This window comes from Rhipicephalus sanguineus, chromosome 1, assembly GCF_013339695.2.
Source record: "Rhipicephalus sanguineus isolate Rsan-2018 chromosome 1, BIME_Rsan_1.4, whole genome shotgun sequence".
In the NCBI taxonomy this organism is placed as follows: domain Eukaryota; kingdom Metazoa; phylum Arthropoda; class Arachnida; order Ixodida; family Ixodidae; genus Rhipicephalus; species Rhipicephalus sanguineus.
Genome location: NC_051176.1, coordinates 175359667 through 175380667, shown reverse-complemented (window position 1 = coordinate 175380667; position 21001 = coordinate 175359667). Strand labels below are relative to the sequence as shown.

General features: G+C 43.9%; 1 protein-coding gene across 2 annotated transcripts in view; it reads right to left on the bottom strand.

The window, feature by feature from the left end:
* The window catches only part of LOC119402679 (rab GTPase-activating protein 1), a 153144-nt gene that overhangs the window by 62595 nt on the left and 69548 nt on the right, over positions 1 to 21001 (bottom strand). For both annotated transcript variants that reach the window (XM_037669794.2, XM_037669801.2), the window contains 4 exons: positions 20684 to 20843; positions 19209 to 19570; positions 12731 to 12805; positions 6167 to 6292 (listed from right to left, as the gene is read on the bottom strand). In XM_037669794.2, coding sequence (XP_037525722.1) covers positions 6167 to 6292; positions 12731 to 12805; positions 19209 to 19570; positions 20684 to 20843 — 723 coding nt within the window. The remainder of the gene's footprint in view (positions 1 to 6166; positions 6293 to 12730; positions 12806 to 19208; positions 19571 to 20683; positions 20844 to 21001) is intronic.

The window sequence follows — 21001 nt, the reverse complement described above, 5'->3', positions numbered from 1 at the left end:
AAGCAAAGAACGAGTACTGAAAACAACCCCAGGTAATGCTCGCCGAAAGCTTTAGCGTAAAAAATGCTGCGCACATCCACCGAGGATTGAATACTAGAAGCTACCGTCTATGTCACTGAAATGCTAGGCTTCACCACCAACCGACGGTGATAAGGTGTGTTCGTTTATTCCAGGCATGTCAGGAGCACCGTAGACCACCGTCACGTCGACGGAAATACTGGATGGTGTCCTCACTTCTCCAGTTTTGCTCAATAGCCAACCAGCGCACACCAAAGGCGATACTTTTGTGATTGTCGGCTTTTGCGATCGTTTGAGAATACGGCCCCAGTTTATCTCGTAATCCTACTCACATTACCACACAAGTGTTTCGTTACTAAAAGTAGAGCTTAGCCTTGCTAAACTTGCTATGCGCAGGCGACATACTTGACTATCACTCTTTCACTCACTTTATCACAGCAATTCATCCTTCGCCCAGTCACATATTCTTTCCAGCCCCTCATACCTCAACCCGCCTCGATCATGTGCACAAGATGACCCCCCGTTTTTGCCAGGATGAAAAAGTATCAAAATTTGCCATTATCATTATGTATAAACGAGAGGAGCTTCCTTCCACCTAACATCACCGAGATAACAGATCCTTCGATATTTTACTCGACGCTGCAGGGATATTTGCAAAGGGAGTAACATTGCTAACCAGTATCTGGCTGCCCTTGTTTCATTTATGGTCTTTGTTGGCAATATATATATGCAATGTTTTTCCAAAGTAATTACCATCACTATTTTCATGACTATTTAACGAAATATTCTGTACTCATCAATAATGTATCTGACTGATTTCATTGATGTCGGTGAATGTATTTGGCTGGAGGCTGTCATTAAATTTACTCGCAGATTCCTTCACTTATTTTCTTGTTGGTGTTTTGTTTTTATTTATGTTGCTTATGAGATGTATGTACTTACTTGAAATCCCCCCCTATATCATGCCCAATAGGGCCTTTAAGGTATTAAAATAAATAAGTATACCAGTGCCTAGTGTGAACAGCTAAAATTGCACCCCTGTGGGCAATAAATGAGCTAGGATCAAGTGGTCACTTTTCAGAGATTATAAACCAGATAGACATCAGTTTTTACAAGCCCATCAGGTGAAAACAGCCCGCGTGACGAAGCCAAACTTACTGTCTAGTAGTACCTGCGCACACGTGGATGTGTGAGCGATGCTTAGCGCGCTGGCAAAAACCACACTTAAACAAACCTTGGAACCAAAACAGAAGGTCAATGATACAAAAAATAATTCTCTGCTTCCCCGCAGGGTGACAGCACTTGTTTGGCAAAAAAGAACTGAACAATTGGTGCATTATTTAAATGTACAGACGGCACTGTATACAGGGTGCCCCAGATAACTTTAGCCAGAGTTTAAAAATACTCCGATGCGCCCTGAGACGAAGCAACCAAATGCATTTTTCTTACCATCGTATGGTGTAAGTCAGACTATTTTTTGTGTTCCGCTTAATTGGTTAATTAGTGAAGATTAATTAATTAACTTTGGAAGCAACAAAGTTAGGTAAATATTTCCTATGGGAAAGCCATAGATTGGTCTGTCAAACACCCAATTAAAAAGTTTCTAACTTTATATCTATTCATAATTGGTGTTTTTCAGATTACTGCGGATGCCCGTGAAATGCAAAAAAAAAAAATTACGTGACATACGCGCTTGCGTGCCACGATTGCAGTGCTTTCAAACTTTGCGCGTACGAACTAACATCACTTTTAGCCGGGTGTACCGCCGCCTGAAAGACGACAGGTGGAAGGCGAAGACATTGGTTAGTGATTTACGCCAGCGATATCGCTTCCCTAACGACGATTCATGATTGCGATAAGCACTGCAGACGTAGTGAGTCTCGTTTGTGCTGCCGTAAGGATTGGTTGCGTCATTTCGCGATAGCTGTAAGGAAAATGAATATGCCCGAAAAAAGAAAAAGCTTTTTGAAAACGCTGACAATGGCGGAATAACGGACACCTCGATGGCCATAGACATTTTTTTATTGGTGTTATGTTTATTTGGCGACATGTGCTATCACAAAATGTATTCGAAGAGGTCACCTTGTGTTGCGATACAACACTGGGACCTTTTGAGCAAGTTCGCTGTCACTGCCTTGAGTATGACTGGTGAAATGCCATGGCATACTTCAGTTATCCTCTCCTGCAAGTCTTCTGGGGTCGTCGTTTCCGTGTTGTAGACGCGATCCTTAATGTAGCCCCACAAAAGAAAGTCAAGAGGGTTAAGGTCAGGTGACCTTGCCGGCCACTGTACAGGCCAGTTTCTCTCAATCCACTGCCCTGGAAAGTTCACATCAAGCCATGCACGTGCTTCGCTAGAAATGTGGGCTGGCGCCCCGTCATGCTGATACCACATCGCGCCAAGCTGAGCCAGCAGCATGTCGCAGCAGAAGTCTTCAACAGGCCCTTTAAGAATCTCACTTACGTACCTCCGGCCAGTCAGCGTGTTGTTGAAAAATACTTGGCCAATAATTTTGCTGTCATGTATGCCACACCAAACACTAAAAGACCATTGATATTGGTGGCGGGATTTTCCGAGCCAGCATGGATTTCAGTCACTCCAGTAGAGTGCATTGTGGAGATTTGCTTGAGAATTTTGGGAAAAGGTGGCCTCGTCAGTCCGAGTACCTTGTCTAGAAAGTAGGGGTGTGCGAATATTCGAAATTTCGAATATTTTTCGAATAGTCTTTGCTATTCGATTAGATTCGCACTGGAATTTTACTATTCAAACTTCCCAAAAAACGAATACCGTCAACGTCCGATTGAAAGTAACCCCTTCAGATTTTCAATATGCTTCACCTCATTACACTATCGTATTGCGGCAAAGCTGCCTTTCAAGCTCCGTTACGGCCGAACTTGGTCAAGAGACAGTCAACGTCAGATTAGAAGTGGTCCCTAGATTTTTCAATATGCTTCACCTCATCACACCCCGGTATTGCGGCAAAGCTGCCTTTCAAGCTCCGTTACGGTCGAACTTAGCCAAGAGACAGTCAACTTCCGATTGGAACACCCCGGTATTGCGACAAAGCTGCCTTTTAAGCTCCGTTACGGTCGAACTTGGCCAAGACACAGCCAACTTCCGATTGGAAGTGGTCCCTACATTTTCAATATGCTTCACTTCATCAAACCCGGTATTGCGGCAAAGCTGCCTTTCAAGCTCCGTTATGGTCGAACATAGCCAAGTGACAGTCAACGTCAGATTGGAAGTGGTCCCTAGATTTTCAATATGCTTCGCCTCATCACACCCCAGTATTGCAGCAAAGCTACCTTTCAAGCTCCGCTACGGTCGCAAATGTATTAACTCAAGAAAACGCTGGTTCCAACATGGAGATGAAAGATGTGGCAGAGGTGGGGGCTCAATTAATGCTGTTTTGGACCTGAAATTTGGGCAGGAAGTCCGAAAAATCGGAAGCCAAAGCTTTTTAGCATCCAAAATTTCAGATGTTCTTATATATCAACGTCTACGAGGCAGATTTGGACCTCGGGACTTGAAGAGAGCACCCCCTTTGTCCACCACATCAGTTGGGCTTCCACAGAATTTGAAAGAGCAGGAGAGGCTGAGGAAATGGCATCTTTGCCTATCACGTGTAAAGTGTTGTCGGCAACACTTTGGTTGCACCAAATCATGTACATAAATACAATTCGGCCTCTCCATTGCCTCATTCTTGATAAGACAACTATGAAACACCACCCCGCCAGTGCTTCATCAACCTAGTGAAAAGGAACACTTTCATGTTGCTGTTTCATAAGAATATGCTTAGGAATCCTGTCTAACTTTATTTTCTGCAATTTCGCTTCGAAGTATTAGAAAAATATTCTAGAATTATTCGAGAAATATTCGAAAAATATTCAATTCGATTCGCACTCACACTTCAATATTCGAATTCGCTTCGCACCCAAAATTTTGCTATTCGCACAGCTTTACTAGAAAGTCATTGTCCTGTTCCACTTGAATCAAAATCCAATTCACGAAGTCGAGTCTGTTTCGGAGATCCCTGGGCTCCAGGCATTGATGCAAATGCAGATGATAGGGGTGCAGTCCAGCTACTTGCAAAATCCTCCAGACAGTTGATTTGGACACTCCGATCTCTGCGCTCACGCTACGTGTGCTAGCGTGTGGATTCATCGCCATATACGGCAACACATTGGGGTGCAGCTCGTCACTTATGGGTGAAGCTTTTTGCCGTTTCCTTACAAAGCAGCCATTTTGCTTCAATGATTCATAATTATTCACTATGGTTATCGGGCTAGGTCGCGTGCCAGGGTGCCAGGTGCGAAATATCCTTGCAGCCTGCCGTCTCTGTCTACCGGCAGTGCCTAGGGCAAGAACCATGTCTGCTTTTTCTTCGTGCGAATAAGGCATCGCAGTCGAAAGAACTTCACTTCAACACCCGACACACGAGTCTGTCGCTTTCCGCAACTGCTGCGTCTGTCAATCGTTTTATGCAGCGCGAGCGATAACGGTTGATGATTTAGATCGCACGACCACCTGCTGCTTCACAGCTCTGTCGCTTCTAAGCGGCGGTACAAAATGTGGTGTTAGTTCGCACGCGGAAAGTTTGAGAGCACTGCAGTCGCTGTGCGCAAGCGCGTATGTCACGTGGTACTTTTTTTTTTGTATTTCGTGGGCATCTGCAGTAATCTGGAAAACACCAATTATGGATAGAAAGGCAGAAACCTTTTAATTGGGTGTTTGACAGACCACTCTACGATTTTTCTATAGGAGTGATTTGCCTAACTTCATTGCTACCGAAGTTAATTATTTAAGCTTGACTAATTAACCAATTAAGCGGAACGCAAATATTAGTCCGACTCTCTCAATACAATAGCAAGAAAACTGCATTTGGTTGCGTGGTCTTAGGGCGCATCAGAGTATTTTTAAAGCCTGGCTAAAGGTATCTGGGGCACCCACTATATATGGCATCGACCACTTGGGACTTGTTTGCAGCACCGCATATTTAAAGGGACACTAAAGGCAAATAACAATTTATGTCAGAGTGAAAGCCCAATGTATGACGACTTCTAAATCGGCAATATTATCAACAGCACTGCCCTACTTACCGAGAAAGCTAAATGTATCACATGATGAGCGCCACGGGTGGGACATTTTCGAAGTGATCCCAATGACGTATGGAAGTCGGCCTACGATAAATCACTAGTAATCAAACTAGCAGCAGTAAAAAAAGAACCTTCCGAGCATCAAAAGACGTAATAAAATGCTGTTTGTTCGTTTCCGCTTGATTCATGGAAAAAAAGAACCTCCATGGACCGTGGCGTTGCCATATGGGGAACGGCGCGCGTGGTTCAAAGGTTCCGTTTTCGCCGAACTGCGCCTCGCCCGGCGCCCTGCTTCGCTCACGCGGTCGCGTCTCAGTGGTAGTTTCGGGATCGCGTACTGCCGCGTGTGTTTTGCGCACTCGTGAAAGTCGCTCTGACCGAAAGTTCGACAAAATGCCGCATGCATGTGATATTGCCAGATGCCCGAATGGTGCACAACGCCAGTGCTGCAGCAAGGAAACCGGTGTGTCTTTTCACTGGGTTCCACGTAATGAACCCTTACGCTCGATGTGGCTTAGTGTCATGCCACTGCGCGAGTGTGCTGAACAGTCAAAACCTCTGCGTGTGTGCTCGCTGCGGGACTGCGGGACTGCGGCAAGCTTCGATGGCCACTGTTGCTACTGTGGGTCCCGCTGCTTCAGCTCTGCTGCTACTAGTGTCAGCAGCTGCGCAGTAAAAGCGGGCAACGCTGGGCACGGCAGCAGTGACGTATGAAAGTCGTATTTTCAGGCGGGAGATTCGAACCGCGCTAACGCGATGCGGACCACTAAAAACGTGATTTTATTTCAAAATAAGCAGTTCCTTGGCATAAAAGTAGCACTACGAGGTTTCTGGACCGCTATTTCAACAATCAACGTCGACTTAATATTTGCCTTTAGTGTCCCTTTAAGTCATAAACCCTCATAGGGTAATTAAGAATTTGTAAGTGTTGGGTTTATTCTACTTTTAGTTAAGTGTATGAAGTCTGGCTTTCAGTTTTCTAATAATGAGCATATCCATAGTGCATCTTCAAAAAAATGGCCACCATGCAACAAAGCATGCAAGGCAGTACCTCCATAAGTCGTTCTAGTTGGAAGAGCTTGAGATGGAGGCATTCAAAGGAATTACGGAAGAGGTCTCGCAAGCCATACTCTGACATGATCTTGCAGAAAACACCAAAAGCTTGCTCTTCTGGCATCTGCAAAAAGAAAGAAAGAGAAATTTTAACCCAAAACACTGTATTTGCCGTGAAGCACACAATCTGAAAGCAATACACTGCACAACAAACGATAACATCAACTGGCCTATGAAACATGCTTCCTTGCCCAACTGCAAAATTTTCAGAGGGGTGAGTCTGCAAACCAGTAAAAGCCATTATGAAACCATTAACAATTTGGAAAGAAGTGAATGAGATCCCAAAGAAGGTTAATAAAGTTCAATGCAGGACGTGTTCTCTACGTGAAGAATAATAACAAAGCTAACGCAGTGAAATATAGCTGGGAGCCAGGTGAGCTAACTACCGAGCAATCTGTAAATTTGAAGGCTGGGCAATTAGTGAGGAGATTTTATGTACTGTGCATGACGTAGCCCCAGAAACTGTTATCATGTGTATATACTTCAGAGGATACGGAAAATTATACGCCACGCAAAAGAGTGGTGTCTAACTGAAAGCACGCCAAGCATAAGCGTGGCGTGCTTTCAAGAAATGCTGTGATGAATTTTAACTTGGAAGAGAAGGCTTACAGGTAATTTACTTGGATTTTAAAGCCCACAAACAAGGTGTGGCTCCGTTTTCTGGACTTGTCACCATAACCATCTGTAGAAATGTCATCTTGAAGACACAAAAGTGTGACACTGGAAATGTGTATGACAAGGATGACGTTTTTGAGGTGGCCTTACAGCTGAGTACATCATGGTCTGAACTTGCAACTATATATGGCAGCACAGGTTCAGTGGAAAACTTCGTGACCTTACTAAGACGCATAAAATAAACAACTTTGCACAATGTAGCGTCATTTAATTGCATTCTAATCACTAAAAGCATGCCTTTGCCCTTTTGAGCAACAAACACATCACAGCAGTGTGTTGTCCCTGACTGCTGCACGTACAGACATTGATAACGGTAGGAGGCCTAGCTAGGTGGATGCAGTGGGTGATGCAGTTTGCAATTCAGTGCATGTGTGTCATAGCTAGAATGCTTATATTTGCCAACACGATAAACATTTGCATTTCTATGTCGAGCATTAGCATGTTTCCTTGATGCCTTTGACGTGAAGAGTAAACGCAGAAGCGAAGCCAGCCACTCCGTTGACATAGATGCACTAGACATGTTCACAGCATCCTACTGCTATGCCTTTGCATCGCAGCTCCCGATCTTGAGAGTGATTTGGTACCAAGTGCTGCTTTGTTGAACTTGCATACTTTAGGCAGCTCATTACAAAAATAACAAAAAGTTTGTGCTGCAAACAAAATAGGATCTTTTTGTTTTTATGCCGCCGTGAGCAGTGAGACCAACAAATGACTTGGCTGATTGAAAGGAGTGGAGTGGCGAGAAACTGGCTGGTAGGCAGCACCACCATCTGTGACAACCGATGTGACACTTCAGTCTCTCCGACATAGGCTGTGGCCATACAACGGTGTGATCGTCAGACTGGTGGGATAACAGAAATCTGCCCAGCCTGTACCATGCCAGTTGTCCGATTCCACACCACGGTACGTCAAAGAACCTCGAATTACGTCAATGATAGAGGCACAATGAAATATGACTAGGAGACATGAAGGCACGTGTGAAATGGGGCCGACGACATGTGGGGTTTACTGGCGTTACCGCTTTGGTAGTGCATATGATGTTGCCATCACGTGACACTCCTCTGTTTCACAACTAATGAAACCAGCAAACAATTAAGCCAAGGAAATTATAGGGGACATTATTTGTTGTTTTTTTAAAGCTGTAGTGCAATAATTTTCACCTTGATGGAAGGAATTAAAGTGGACGAAAAATCACCCCTTTCGTCGGTGGGAAAGAATGATCATTCGTCCACATTAATTCCATCAAGGTGAAAATCATTATACAGGTAAAAAACAACAACAAATACGAGGTCTGTTAGAAAAGTATCCGACCTTTGGTGGAAGAAAAAAAAACTGCCATAATTGGAGCGTTGGAAACCTAATCCCCCTCAAAGTAGTCCCCTTGGGACTCCACACACTTCTCCCAGCGGTGCTGCCATTGTTGGAAGCATTCTGAGAAGGCCTCTTTCGGAATGGAGTTTAGCTCAGCTGTCGTTGCAGCCATAATGTCCTCCCTTGTCTGAAATCGCTCTCCTTTCAATGTCCTCTTGAGTTTGGGAAACAGCCAGAAGTCACAGGGGGCCATATCAGGAGAGTAAGGAGCCCGCTGAACTACAGGAGTCTGACTTTTCGCCAAAAAAGTCTGAACCAAGTGTGAGGAATGTGCAGGAGCACTGTCGTGATGGATGCGCCAGTTTCCTGTTGACCACAACTCAGGTCTCTTGCGCCGCACAGCATCACGTAGGCGACGGAGGACATCCCTGTAGTACTCTTTGGTGATTGTTTGACCCTGTGGTGCGTACTCGTGGTGTACCACACCGCGGGAGTCAAAGAAAGCACTCAGCATCACTTTGACGTTGCTGTGCACTTGGCGAGCCTTCTTTGGTCTTGGTGACGTGGAATGCTTCCACTGTGACGACTGGGATTTGGTTTCCGGGTCGTACCCGTACACCCAAGACTCGTCACCAGTGATAATGGTGTTCATGAAGTTAGGGTCACTGCTTGTGAAATCCAGCATGTCCTGTGAGACTTCAACACGAAGTTGCTTTTGCTCTACCATGAGCAGTTTCGGCACGAATTTCGCCGCAACTCTCTTCATGGCCAAATCTTCAGTCATAATGGAATGTGCAGAGAAAGTGCTGATGTCCACCTCTTGCGCAATTTCCCGGATATTCACACGACGGTCCCGCATCACCACAGCGTACACTTCGGCAATGACCTGGTCATTTCGCATGTTGATGGCCGACCGGAGCGTGGCTCGCTCTCCACCGATGTGCGGCCGTCTTTAAACCGGTTGTACCACTCCTTAATCTGTGTGCGGCTCATAGCGTCATCACCGAAAGTCGTCTTGATCTTCCCAATGGTTTCCAGTTGGCTGTCGCCCAGTTTCTGGCAAAATGTGATGCAGTAGCGCTGCTCCAGTCGCTCCGTCATTTTCCTTGCAATGAAAAACTGACGAGAGCACTGCGCACGACCTCACTCAAACGCTGCGTCCCAGTGACTGACGCTATTGGCAGGCAGGAAAAAATTCACGCATGCGCACGAAGGTTCAAGGTCGGCTGATGCAAGCGCGCTTGTTTCAAATCTATCAGATGCTCGCAAAAAAAAATAAGGTCGGATACTTTTCTAACAGACCTCGTATAGTAATACCTCATTATAATGAAATTGTTTTTCATGAAATATTGCTTTGTTTAAAATTTCTTACAGTCCTGACCCAAACGCATGCATATTAAGCTTCATTACTCGAAGTGCACAAAGAGCCTGACCTGCTTAGAACAAAGTGACGAGCGGAGGCGTCGCCGAGCTGCAGCGACATGACCGCCTAGTAACGGGTACCAAGCGAGTGCCGAGTGCTCCCAGCTGTTTACTGTGTAGCAAACAGGAGCTGTCAAATTCCATGGCGCAGCGTGTCTGAACCGTTAATCTCGGTCGTAATTGCATTGCTGTGTCCCCCGTAATAGAATCTACACAAAAATAAAGTTTTCCTAGCGCTTTGCGATGCCAGAAGATCTCGGATGCCGGAAAGTGGGCAAAAGACCACGGGCTGACTTGCGCCGCAGCATTCCATGGGGTGCACTCGAGCAAAGTTTTAGCGCTGTAAAGAGCACTTCTGGCACTGAAACGTGCCATCCGACTTTAGACAAACGGTCCAAATGCCTGCTAGGGTAATTGAATTTTGTTTCTAGACATTTGTCAATCATGTGGATGCGACAGTGCGCGAACACCGACAGTCGAATCGTACAATTAGCAGTTTCTTCGACAATGGGGCGGCGAAAAACTTGTTTTGCAGACTTCATGGCTGCAATGGATGCGCAGATAATTGACACTGTTGGTGGCCCTGACTAGAACAAAGGAATGATGGATGAAGAGCCACGTGAAGTGCCGACTATGGTGCAGACGCGGGAGTACCTACACCTGATGCGAAATAAAGTTGAATGCATGAGCGGTGACCACGGCCTCATGCAATGCTTGATCAAATTGGAGCAGGGGTTGCTCGCACCCAGCAAGAACTTGAAACAGACAAAGCTCACTGCCGTTTTTGCATCTGAATGAAGTTCACTTCACTGAATACATTGTGTTTTGACTTCGTCACAGTTGTCGCGCAATTAAAGCTTGACTGCTTTAGCTTTTCCCGAGTGGTCGCTTACATCGAAATACAGCTTTAATGAATTTTTTCGTTGTCCCACTGACTTTGTTATAATGAGGGATTACTGTAATGTCCCCTATGCTTTCCTTGGCTTAATTGTTTGCTAGTTCCATTGTATCTAACAAAGAAATGAGCCCCTCGAACAATTTTTATTTTGTGCTCCTCTGTTTCGTCACTGTCTTCCCACCTCTTTTAGCAGCATTTTTAAAATCGTGAACTGCACCATAAATTACTGGGGACACAATCGTGCACAAGCTGGTTATCATGGTCCCCAATAAATGGCCTACTATACAAGATAATAAAGTTACCATAGAAGATATTGGTGTCTACACTCCTTTAATGAGAAGAACGACCACGCAGTGAATTAAAATCAAGAAATTGAAGGTTCCACAAAAAAAAAAAGCACAAGTGATGGGGTTGAATTATTCTTGGCAAGCTGTCCAAATGTCTCTAGAATACCATAAAGACTTCTGTAGAAATGACTTTCTTTGATCCCATGGATCAATGGTCCTGTCGTATGCCATGGTAAGCACGGTGCTTAGAGATGAAAATTTGATTGTTTCCCACATAATCACAATGCTGCGCAGACACCATGATCCAAACAGATATGTGAGCAACCATGCTCACATATCTGACTTGTGATATTAGGCTGATTTGCATGAACTTTCATATTTGGGATTGACAAGCAATACTACAGTTTCCAACTGATATTTCTGACCTGCTCAATTGCTCAGACTTCCTTGCGGCAAACTATGTACAGTTGATCTTGAACACATCAAACTTTCAAGGAGATTAAGAGACAGTTTCAGATATTACCAACTCAAACTATAAAACATGCCTGGAACATCTGGAACTCTGTACATTTCTCATAATTTCCAAAGATTGTGAAAAGTTAGAATTCAGCAATTTCTTTCTGTAAGGACATTTCAAATGCTGTTTTTTTTTCTTTTCTAGAGGAATTCTGCATTCCCTCATATTGTAGAGTGGTATGGTTACTGCGATCCTAACTCTGAAAGCTTATGTTGTATGTCGTTATGACAGTAATCGTAATGAGCTTCACGTTAAGTCGAAGTGCATTAAGCACACTATTGTTCAGTATAGAACATAAATGGGCACAGCACAGAAGCAAACCAGCCCGTATGGATATACAACTTGTTGCTACCAGAGCTCTTTACTACAAATCAGGCGTGAATGTGCCCCTACTTGTCTTTAACAATGTGGTGTTTACAACCGACTGTCATGTCTTGGCAATGCCCTGATCCAGGATGACGAAATTAAGATTTGAAAATTGCTTTCAACTATCACAATATTAGAGTCCATTCCCACTCATGTTAAGCCTGGCAAGCAATAATGAAATGTGCTCAGCATGGACCTGCAAATCAAGCAGTGATGATTAGAGACCAGATTTTAAGCAAATGCCTATTTTGTTCCTTGCACTCCTATCACATCATTGTGATATATGAGCACGAATTAGAGGTTAAGAAGGGCTTTTATAATGTTTTTATACTGCCTATAAATTTTTGGCATTTGTACCTAAATGCTTACAAATGCCTATAAATGGCTGTTCTCAAAATTGGCGCTTATATGAACACTATTTAGCCTCAAGTTTCGGTCCCGGGTACAGTTTGAGGCAGTTATTCATGTTACCGCGCAAGATTGACTGTTTGGAACTATGGGATTCAACCTAGTCCTCTAGTTCAACTAACTCCCGGAAACAACCGCTAACAGCAATGAAGTGGGACACGCCGGCGAGCATTCGCCGCCGCACTGACATGGCGCGAGCAGTTGGCGAATGTGAAACCGCAGAGAGACGTCAGCAGAAAGGAGACTGAAGAGCAAAACAAAGAAAAATGTGATGTGCACGCGGCTTTTGTTTTGATTGTAATTTACGTTTTAAGTTGTAGTTGTTCACTTCAGTAGCGTAGCCCAAAATTTTTTTCGGGGGGTTCAACCATACTTTATGTTTGCGCATGCATTTGTATGTGTGCGTGTGTATATAAACATGCAAAACTGAAAAGTTTGAAACTGAAAAAACTTAAATTCCAAGTGGGACAAGCGGCATTTTACTGGATGCAAAGAGCTGCTACAGAGGATTACATGACTGTGCACCATGTGATATGTATTTTTTTCTATGCTGCTTTGCTACCTGTTCAAAGTGAAACGTTCATGCTTCCTCTGGGACAGTGCATTTTGATCACTTACATGAAGTAGCAGGGCAGCAGCAAGGAAGGACAGCCCTTGACAGTAACCCACCTCAGGGTCCTGAACAGCATATGCCTGCAGAAGAAGACAGAAAAGTAGAACAAAGCATGCCGCTAGCACACAACGTGACCCCCTCTTTTAACGGTGATTATTTTAACATGAAATATTGCAATGCAATGCATGAAACACTTCACACTTAAAGTGAGGCTAATAAGTGCAATAAAATATGAACTGTCTATGTTGACACTTGATTTAAAAAACACGTGCAAGAACTCACTCAAGGAACACACCACCAAAAGTGACTGCCTTACTGAATCGGTTGGTTGGTTTATAGATATAACGTCACAGAGCAAGCCAGGCTATGAGAAATGCCGTAGTCGAGAGCTCCGGGTAATTTCAGCCACATGGGGTCCTTTATCGTGCACTGGCATCGTACAGTACACAGGCCTCTAGCATTTCGCCTCCATCAAAATGTGTGCACTGTGTCCTTACTCAATTGCCTTCAACTAAACCCAAGAACAATAATGTTAGTGACATCATCAGGGATAAACTGTGCTGCTACCTACTGTATGGCCTGATGAAGCAAAACAACAGATCACTGCGCAAATCAATGTGAACCCCGAAATGTCCACTCTTATGTAAAAAAAAAGTTGTAATGCTGAGTTTGTTTTTTAAAAGATGGTTAGACAGCCCTGAGAAACTTGCAATGATGCAAATGGTGGAAGTTTGGATATTTTGTCTAAAAGCGCAACAAATGCCAGAATGGCATGTCAAAGAAGCGATGATTGTCAGTTTTATTTAAAGAAAAAAAAAACCACAAACAAAAGAACCTCAATATTAATTAATTTCACGCACACCGCAACGTTACAATATATCAACAGATGCGTAATTATACTCTTTTCACGTGACAGTGGCTAACAATGACTCTCAGTAGTTCGCTAGCGCAGAAGCCCTCAACAACAGCAGCAAAATGCAGCTACATGGTGCGCTGCATGTGGTGCGAATCAAGCGATCGAGCAGCTTCTGCTGTACTCATGTTGAAACGCACCCTCCATGATCGTGCACCGGCAATTGCAGAGGCCTCGTTCTGTGCTGGCAGGTATATGCTGTAACATGGGAAGTTTGAAAGAAAGAACGGCCGCCGGCCACTTACGCTCGCATTATGGTCTCGGCGTCTCTGTCCTCAGTGGCTCGGTGGATAATGCTTGTTGTGTAGCATTGTCAGCTTTTCTGTACGGTTTATCGGTTGTCAAGTGGCATCAAGTAACTGTGCTCGTGCTGCTTGCTGCATGTTTTGCATCCCTGCTTTGTGAAACAGGCTCTACTGTGTGTTTTCGCCGACATTTCAATAAAACAATGGCCAGATATTTGCTCGCCTTCGTTGCACGTGAAGCAGCTATGCGCGTCACACGTTTGGATAACACTTTTTCTGGTAAGTGAAATTTAATGAGCTTGACTTTTCATCTGTAATCAAATTTTTTTAGCTGGCTTGTAATTGAAATGCTAAATACGACAACCATTTGCTGCTGGGTCGATGTAACAAGGAACTATGGAGGACATGCCTGTTCGAATCGCAAACCACACTGACTCGCCCTATTTTAGGCCTTTATGTTCTTCTATGGGTTACAGCTCTTGTGTGTGCAAGCAAGCACTCGCTTACTTACTAACAATGTCAGCCGGTCGCTGACATAATGTGCAACACTTCTACCTTAGATAGGTGCCTCACCTGTGATTTTACTTATGATTATAGGTCGGCAAAAAATGGGGAGCTCACTCAGACTCACTCAAGAAATATATTTTGCCCTTAGAGCTCACTCGGACTCAGACTCACTAAAATTTTTCTCAGCCGGACTCACTCGGATTCAAACTAACCAAAATATTACTCACTCAAACTTGGAATCTATCTGAGCCTGAGTGAGTCGACTCATGAGTCCATTAGCGCATAATTAACTTTTTCAATGACGTTGTCAACGCCAATATCTCCCATAAATGGTGCTCTACTTGGCGCCTTTTGATCTCGTACCTTCAAATATGAGTTATCAGTGGGTGCAATCCAGTAAGAAGATTTTTATTGAAAGAGATGACTCACACGAGATATTTTTATCAAGAACTACGGTACCTGTGAAAGAGTTTGCAGGGGAGGGGGTCACCTGTCCCCCCCTCCCCCCTCATAACTGACGTCTCTGATAAATAAATATTGAGCTGGTGTATGAACATTAGTGCTTTGAAGTAAGTGTGAGTCGATGGGAGTGTAAACATGAGCCGACATAAGGCCGATATTAACGCCGAAGTTGTTTAAATAGAGCCATAAGTCAGCAAAAAAGTGCGGAGCTCACTTGGACTCACTCAAGAAATATATTTAGCGTTTAGTGCTCACTCGGACTCAGACTCACTGAAATTCTCCTCAACCAGACTCATTCGGACTCAGACTCACTGAAATTTTTCACAATCGGACTCGCTTGGACTCAAACTCACCAAAATATTATTCACCTGGACTCACTCAGACTCAGACTCACGGCCCGATCTGAGTCTGAGTGAGTCGAATCATGAGTGAGTTTGCCGACCTATGCTTATGACTGATTTATGCATGGCAGCATTTTATCACATCTGTATTTGCGAATCTGTCTTTCAAATGACTTGATGCTCTCATTTTTGTAAATCATATCTGCCTTACTTGTTTTTTTCTTGTATACAGTTTTTCTTCACTACTGTTTTCACAAGACATTGGGTCTGAGACAGCGCCAGCTTATATGAAAGCCAGTGCAATTTCTCTGATGAGACCGGGAGTACATTCACGGAGAACCTGCATTTGTGTGACTACAGCATAAATCAGCTTCATCTTATGCGGTCACCTTCTGTTGTATTTTGTACAATATTCGGTTCTGCTTTATTCATTAATAAAGCCCCTTTCCCAAGATCATGAGGTAATTAATTTTGCAGCATATAAGCACGCTTGTGCGTCATTTACTAAAAGTAATTTATGAAGTACATCTTGATTCTACGCATGTTCAGATTGATTATTTGCTCAAGAGTAAACCGATCTGTTCTATATAAAGCTTGCATATATGTAGTATGCTGATGTGGCTATTAATTTTCCTTGCTCATGGCACTGTCATGAAAATTTATAAATGCTGCCGGGGCGCAGGTATGTTGGTAATGTTGCTTCATTCTTTGGTCACCGGCACGACGGCTGACATAAGAATGAAGAGAAAGAACAGGAAAAAACTCTTTCGGGTGCTCTTTCCTGTCCCTTCATTCTCTCTTTCATGTCAGTCTCACTCTGCTAAGCAAACATGCTGTAAGGACAGTTTTAATAGCTTATGTTTCTAAAGCCATTAAAACAAAATTCTAAAAACAAAAAAATTCTTAGCTTGATCTTGTCAAGACATCCTTTAGCCAACTTTTGGCGTAACATTAGCAGGTCTAACTGATGTACCGTTAGACGTAAATGTCTACAGAATGTCTTGACCAGGACAACTATTAGACTTTTCAACTAGCTGTTCATGACATGTTTTAGACACGAAATAGCTTTTTTATTTCATGGGTTTGTGCCACGTGGGCATCAGTTCTTTCTGCATTGCCATTTAGAAATATAGGGCTAGGTTCGTTGAAGAGATGATGTGATATTTCTGAGCATACGCATTTGGGATACGATCATGTATGTTCGCAAGATCACGCATGACTCACCCCATATCCGTGAACAAAACTGCTGCGCCGCTAACGGTTTAACAAGCTGAAGTCTGTGTAGTGCATGTAACAATTGCGGTACAACACGATGCAAAATCTCGCAAAAGTGACGGTGTCCCCGAAAGTGACAGCTCGAGGATATACCTGCTCACAGCTATCGCGTACTATGTCGCACACGTGCAACGATCAGTTTGCGTTCTGTCTTAATTCGAGACATGCTGTCACTCGTAATCTCACCAACTTGCATGGCGGAATGGGCTTTAGAAGATAACGTTAAGCGTAATGGCAACTGAAGATAAAGTTTCCATGCGCCCACATTGCGATCCGTCGAGTCCTCACAAAGATGGCGGCGAGTGCGCATCGTCTCTTTTTCGCATCTGCTAGCCAGAAACCCTCCCGGGATCTTCCAGAACAAATTTGTCCTGGCAGGTTCTGGCGACCTGCAGGTAACCAGAACAGTCCAGCCAGAGAAAAACGAACGCCGACCGTAAGTGCACTGCATGGTGGGTGGAGCAACCCAAAAACGAACGTGCTCTGGGAGAAATATGGAAGAAATAGTGAATTATCGGCCATATGGATTGGGCACAACGGCAGCGTTGCTATGGTTATGTGGCGTGGTGTGTTATGCAGCGGCGGCATGTGTGGAGCTTCCGTAGGTCTCATACTGAACTGTAGCGGACTGGAGGTGTTTGACAACATCCTTTCTTTGTGCTGCATTGCTAGCTCCGCAGCGTTCCGCTGGCTATTGCTATGGGGCCATGGGGACTGAAAAAAAAAAACAAAAGAAGTGTGTGGAATGAGTGTGTACCTATGTACCGGTGCTGAGGATGAGGGATTTGCAGTGCTCAGCGAAATCATGCTAAGGTGTCATCATAGAACGAGACTACTGTGCTACAGAAAAAGAGGCATTTTTTTAAAGCCGTTTGAAGATTTTGACAGCCACTGTGGCTGCCCACCTTCGGGTCAGTGTGCGGTCGACAAAGGGCTGCGGCAATAGCTGAGGCAATAACTGAGGGGGGCAATCGAGCAATTTGGAGAAGACGCGAAGGGGACAATTGAGCAAAGCAGAGAAGGGGTGGAAGGGGGAAATTAGGAACTGCAGAGAAGTCGCCATCGCTGTGCGGTGGCAGTCTACCCCTTAGCACATCACAAGTACAAAGAGGGGCCTTTTTACACACCTCAATGAAAGCTTTTGTCTGCAGAACAGATCATACGAACACAGTTTGCCGCAGTGCTTACATTGCTGCCAAATAACCACACTTTCTGGGAATAGTCATACTTTCTGTAACAGAACGAAAAATAAACTTGAACTTGATTTGATGTATTAACCGGAACGTATTAACACACAGCCTTGTGACGTCGTTTTTGCCTCCCGCATTGAAAGGGCAGAAGGTGGGAGACATTTCAGTGAGTCATGAATGTCACAAGTGAGCACCAGTTAAAAATGACAATCTCACGGTGACCAGAACGGTTAGAAAAATTCTTAGATAAAAGGCCTAAGTCTCACTGTCTTTCACTGTGTACCTACCATATTGGACTGATTCAAGAGCTCCTTTTGAAACATTTATACCTATTGGCTGAAGTGTATTAAACTTGTTATAAGATACTAATCTCTATATTTTCTCTCTCTCTCTAGGATCGAAAGTTTGATTGACGTATTTTAAGTTGGAGTTGATCGAAGTTGTCACCTGCCACATGAAAATGCTGTGCCAATGCTTTTGGTAATTTCTTCGCCATCTCCATGCAAAGCCCGTTTAGTCTAATATTAGCAGGCTGTTGCGTTTTGCCTGTGTACTGTCAATGACAAAGTGAACATTAGAGCATTTAAATGAAGTTTTACTAGTGCAGGTAAAACTAGACTTTACATGACGGACATAATAACTTCCAGTTCTTTTAACTATAACATCAACTTGAAGGTGTTTGCAAGTCTTACATCTGGGTTGAGAATGGACAGTTATGTGGGCAGTGCGATGAGGGCTTATTCTTGCATGCACTAACGTGTCTTTAAGTCTCTATTACAGTGATAATCGAACTTTGGTACTTTGGAAAATGCTTTTCTAAGGCACTCGTGGCTTGCGATGAAAAATTCCATAAACAGGGGGTAGGCGCTCAAGCCGACGTTTCGACAAGAGGACCTGTCTTCTTCAAGGCTGGAACCAGCCTTGAAGAAAAGTCCACTTGTCAAAACGTCGGCTCGAGCACCCACCCCGTTTACAGATTTTTTTCATTGCTGATATTGGATAATACTTAGGAGGATATTATTAATGTTTGGGAGCGCACTTGAGCATTTCGTTATTAAAGCTAGCGGTTAGTTGGGCTGTACTTTAGAGTCTCTTCTAGCTGGTGCTAATTTCCTATCTAATTTACACGCTTCATTGTAGGCCTCGTTTAGTACGTCATGCGGGTAACTTGTGTCAACTAAAATTTGCCTTTAGACTGCTCAAGTGGTGAACGTAGTCACCGTTGTCACTACAGATCCTTCTTATACACCTTGCCGGTCCAACGAATATCTCTTGTTTGCAGTGTTGTGGGTGATGACTAGTGTATTCTGGTTATTGTTGGCTGCCTGTTGGTTTTCTGTTGAGCATCATCTTTAATTTTCCTCTTTCAATAGATACTGTCATGTCTATGAAGCTAATTTCACTGGAAGAATGGTGCATGGTAAATTTAGTACTAGAGTGATGGGACCAATGATTCTTTTGTTTAAAACCAAATATCACTAGCCCCATCAATGAAGCCAGGATCAACAAGTGACTTCTGCTTGCATGGAATCCGCCTCTTGTGTTAGTACCTTGCAGATCTTGTAGAGAGCATCTTGACCAGCTGCATCACGGAAGAATTCGTGTGCAGGAAACGTGCGATGCAGGTCACGCTGGATGACACTTTCACAAGGGCAGTCTCGTGCCAGCAGCAGTCGGTAAGCCTGAGCTGCATGGGGGTCTTGAGCGGCACCTGCCAGAAGCTGCCATACTTCTCCTCGCAGAGCTTCTGGGATGCCTGCTGCCCGCACGAGAGGTCCCAACGTCTTGGGAGGCCCTGCCTCCAGGCCTGCTTGCCGCCACCGACTCAGCACCTGGGCCCATCCCTCCAGCTCGCCAGCTGAGCAATCCTTGCTTACTTCGCCCGTGCCACTTAACAGTGGCTCATCAACATCTGCACCACAGAGGAGACCAGTCATGGGTAACTTGCTTCCCAGTGCTCCGGCAGCTGGACTACTACCAGTACAATGTGCTCACTCATGAAGGGGACTGCACAATATTGTTTAATTATTAAGTTGTCTACTTGCCTAGCATACGTAGACAAAATGATTAGGCTTGTGTGAATATTCGAGCAGTTCGAATATTTGAACGAATATTACAGTATTCGCTTCGAAACGAATTTAAATTATTCTAAATTTCTAAGTATTCGAAACGAACGAATAGACATATATAAACTGCATGTAACCCCCTGTAAAGGTGGTTTCACTGCAGTGAAAGGGTGCTATGCCATGAATACACCTATACAGGGGAAATCCGCACTGCCGAGAAAGTCTCACTTCAAGGTTGTTTAAAGGCTTTTTATACCGGCTTATATGCTCTAAATATAGCAAATTTTAAAACATAACATATTTTACAGGTTATGACTTGCATTCTACTGAAAGTCAAACCCTGCTACTATTCAAAGTTGCTTCCACTTCCCTTTGAACCCAAAAGAATGACATTTGCATATGCCTTGCTTCAATTAAAAAAAGATATATATATTGTGTAGGTTAGTTGGGTCATGACAGATATGCTCCATTTTTCTTTATAATATGTAATACATACTATTCGAATTCGATTAGAAATTATTCGACCAAATCACCATTCGCTTTGAATTCGCTTCGACCCTAAAATTTACTATTCGCACAAGCCTAAAAATCATTATTTCTTCTCATTTCACATGTTTTGGTGTATGTGAGAGACAATAGAAATCTAAAAAATCGCTAATGAAAGAGAACACGAGCGTTTGGTTGATGTTACTAGTTTCTACACTTAGTGGAGAACATTTGGCTGCGATGTGCATGAAAGGCACAATTATCCAATCGGACAGCTTTATCTACCATGTTCAGAAAGTGATGCAGGGATCCATTACTCAAAGATAAAAATAGAAGGTTTTCAAGAATCCAAAAACCTTGAGAACTTAAGCTCCAGAGGCACTTGTGGGATTCACATGTGCATCCACACATGCAGCCCACGAGTACATCAGCAAGATGAAGGACAGTAAAAAATTGTTGTGTAAACTGCTTACCAGAATCTATGTCTCCTGCCGCAGATTCAGGAGATGGCTCCTGGCCAGGACTGTGTTGGTCCAAGGCAAGGGACAAGGCTGCTTTACGGCGTATCTGGCTTCCACTACTTACACCGAGAACCTCCCAGCGGTGGCCTTGGCGAGCTTCCTCTGGGTCCACCTATCACAAAATAAACATTGAAAATCAGTGTGCAAGCGACTGTGCACTTTAGACATAAAAAGGGCTAAACATAGCCTTTGTGAACCTGTACCACCAACTCAGGCACACAATTCAGAGCTGGTGGTTTAACGGTATGACATGCATAAAACATACGATCA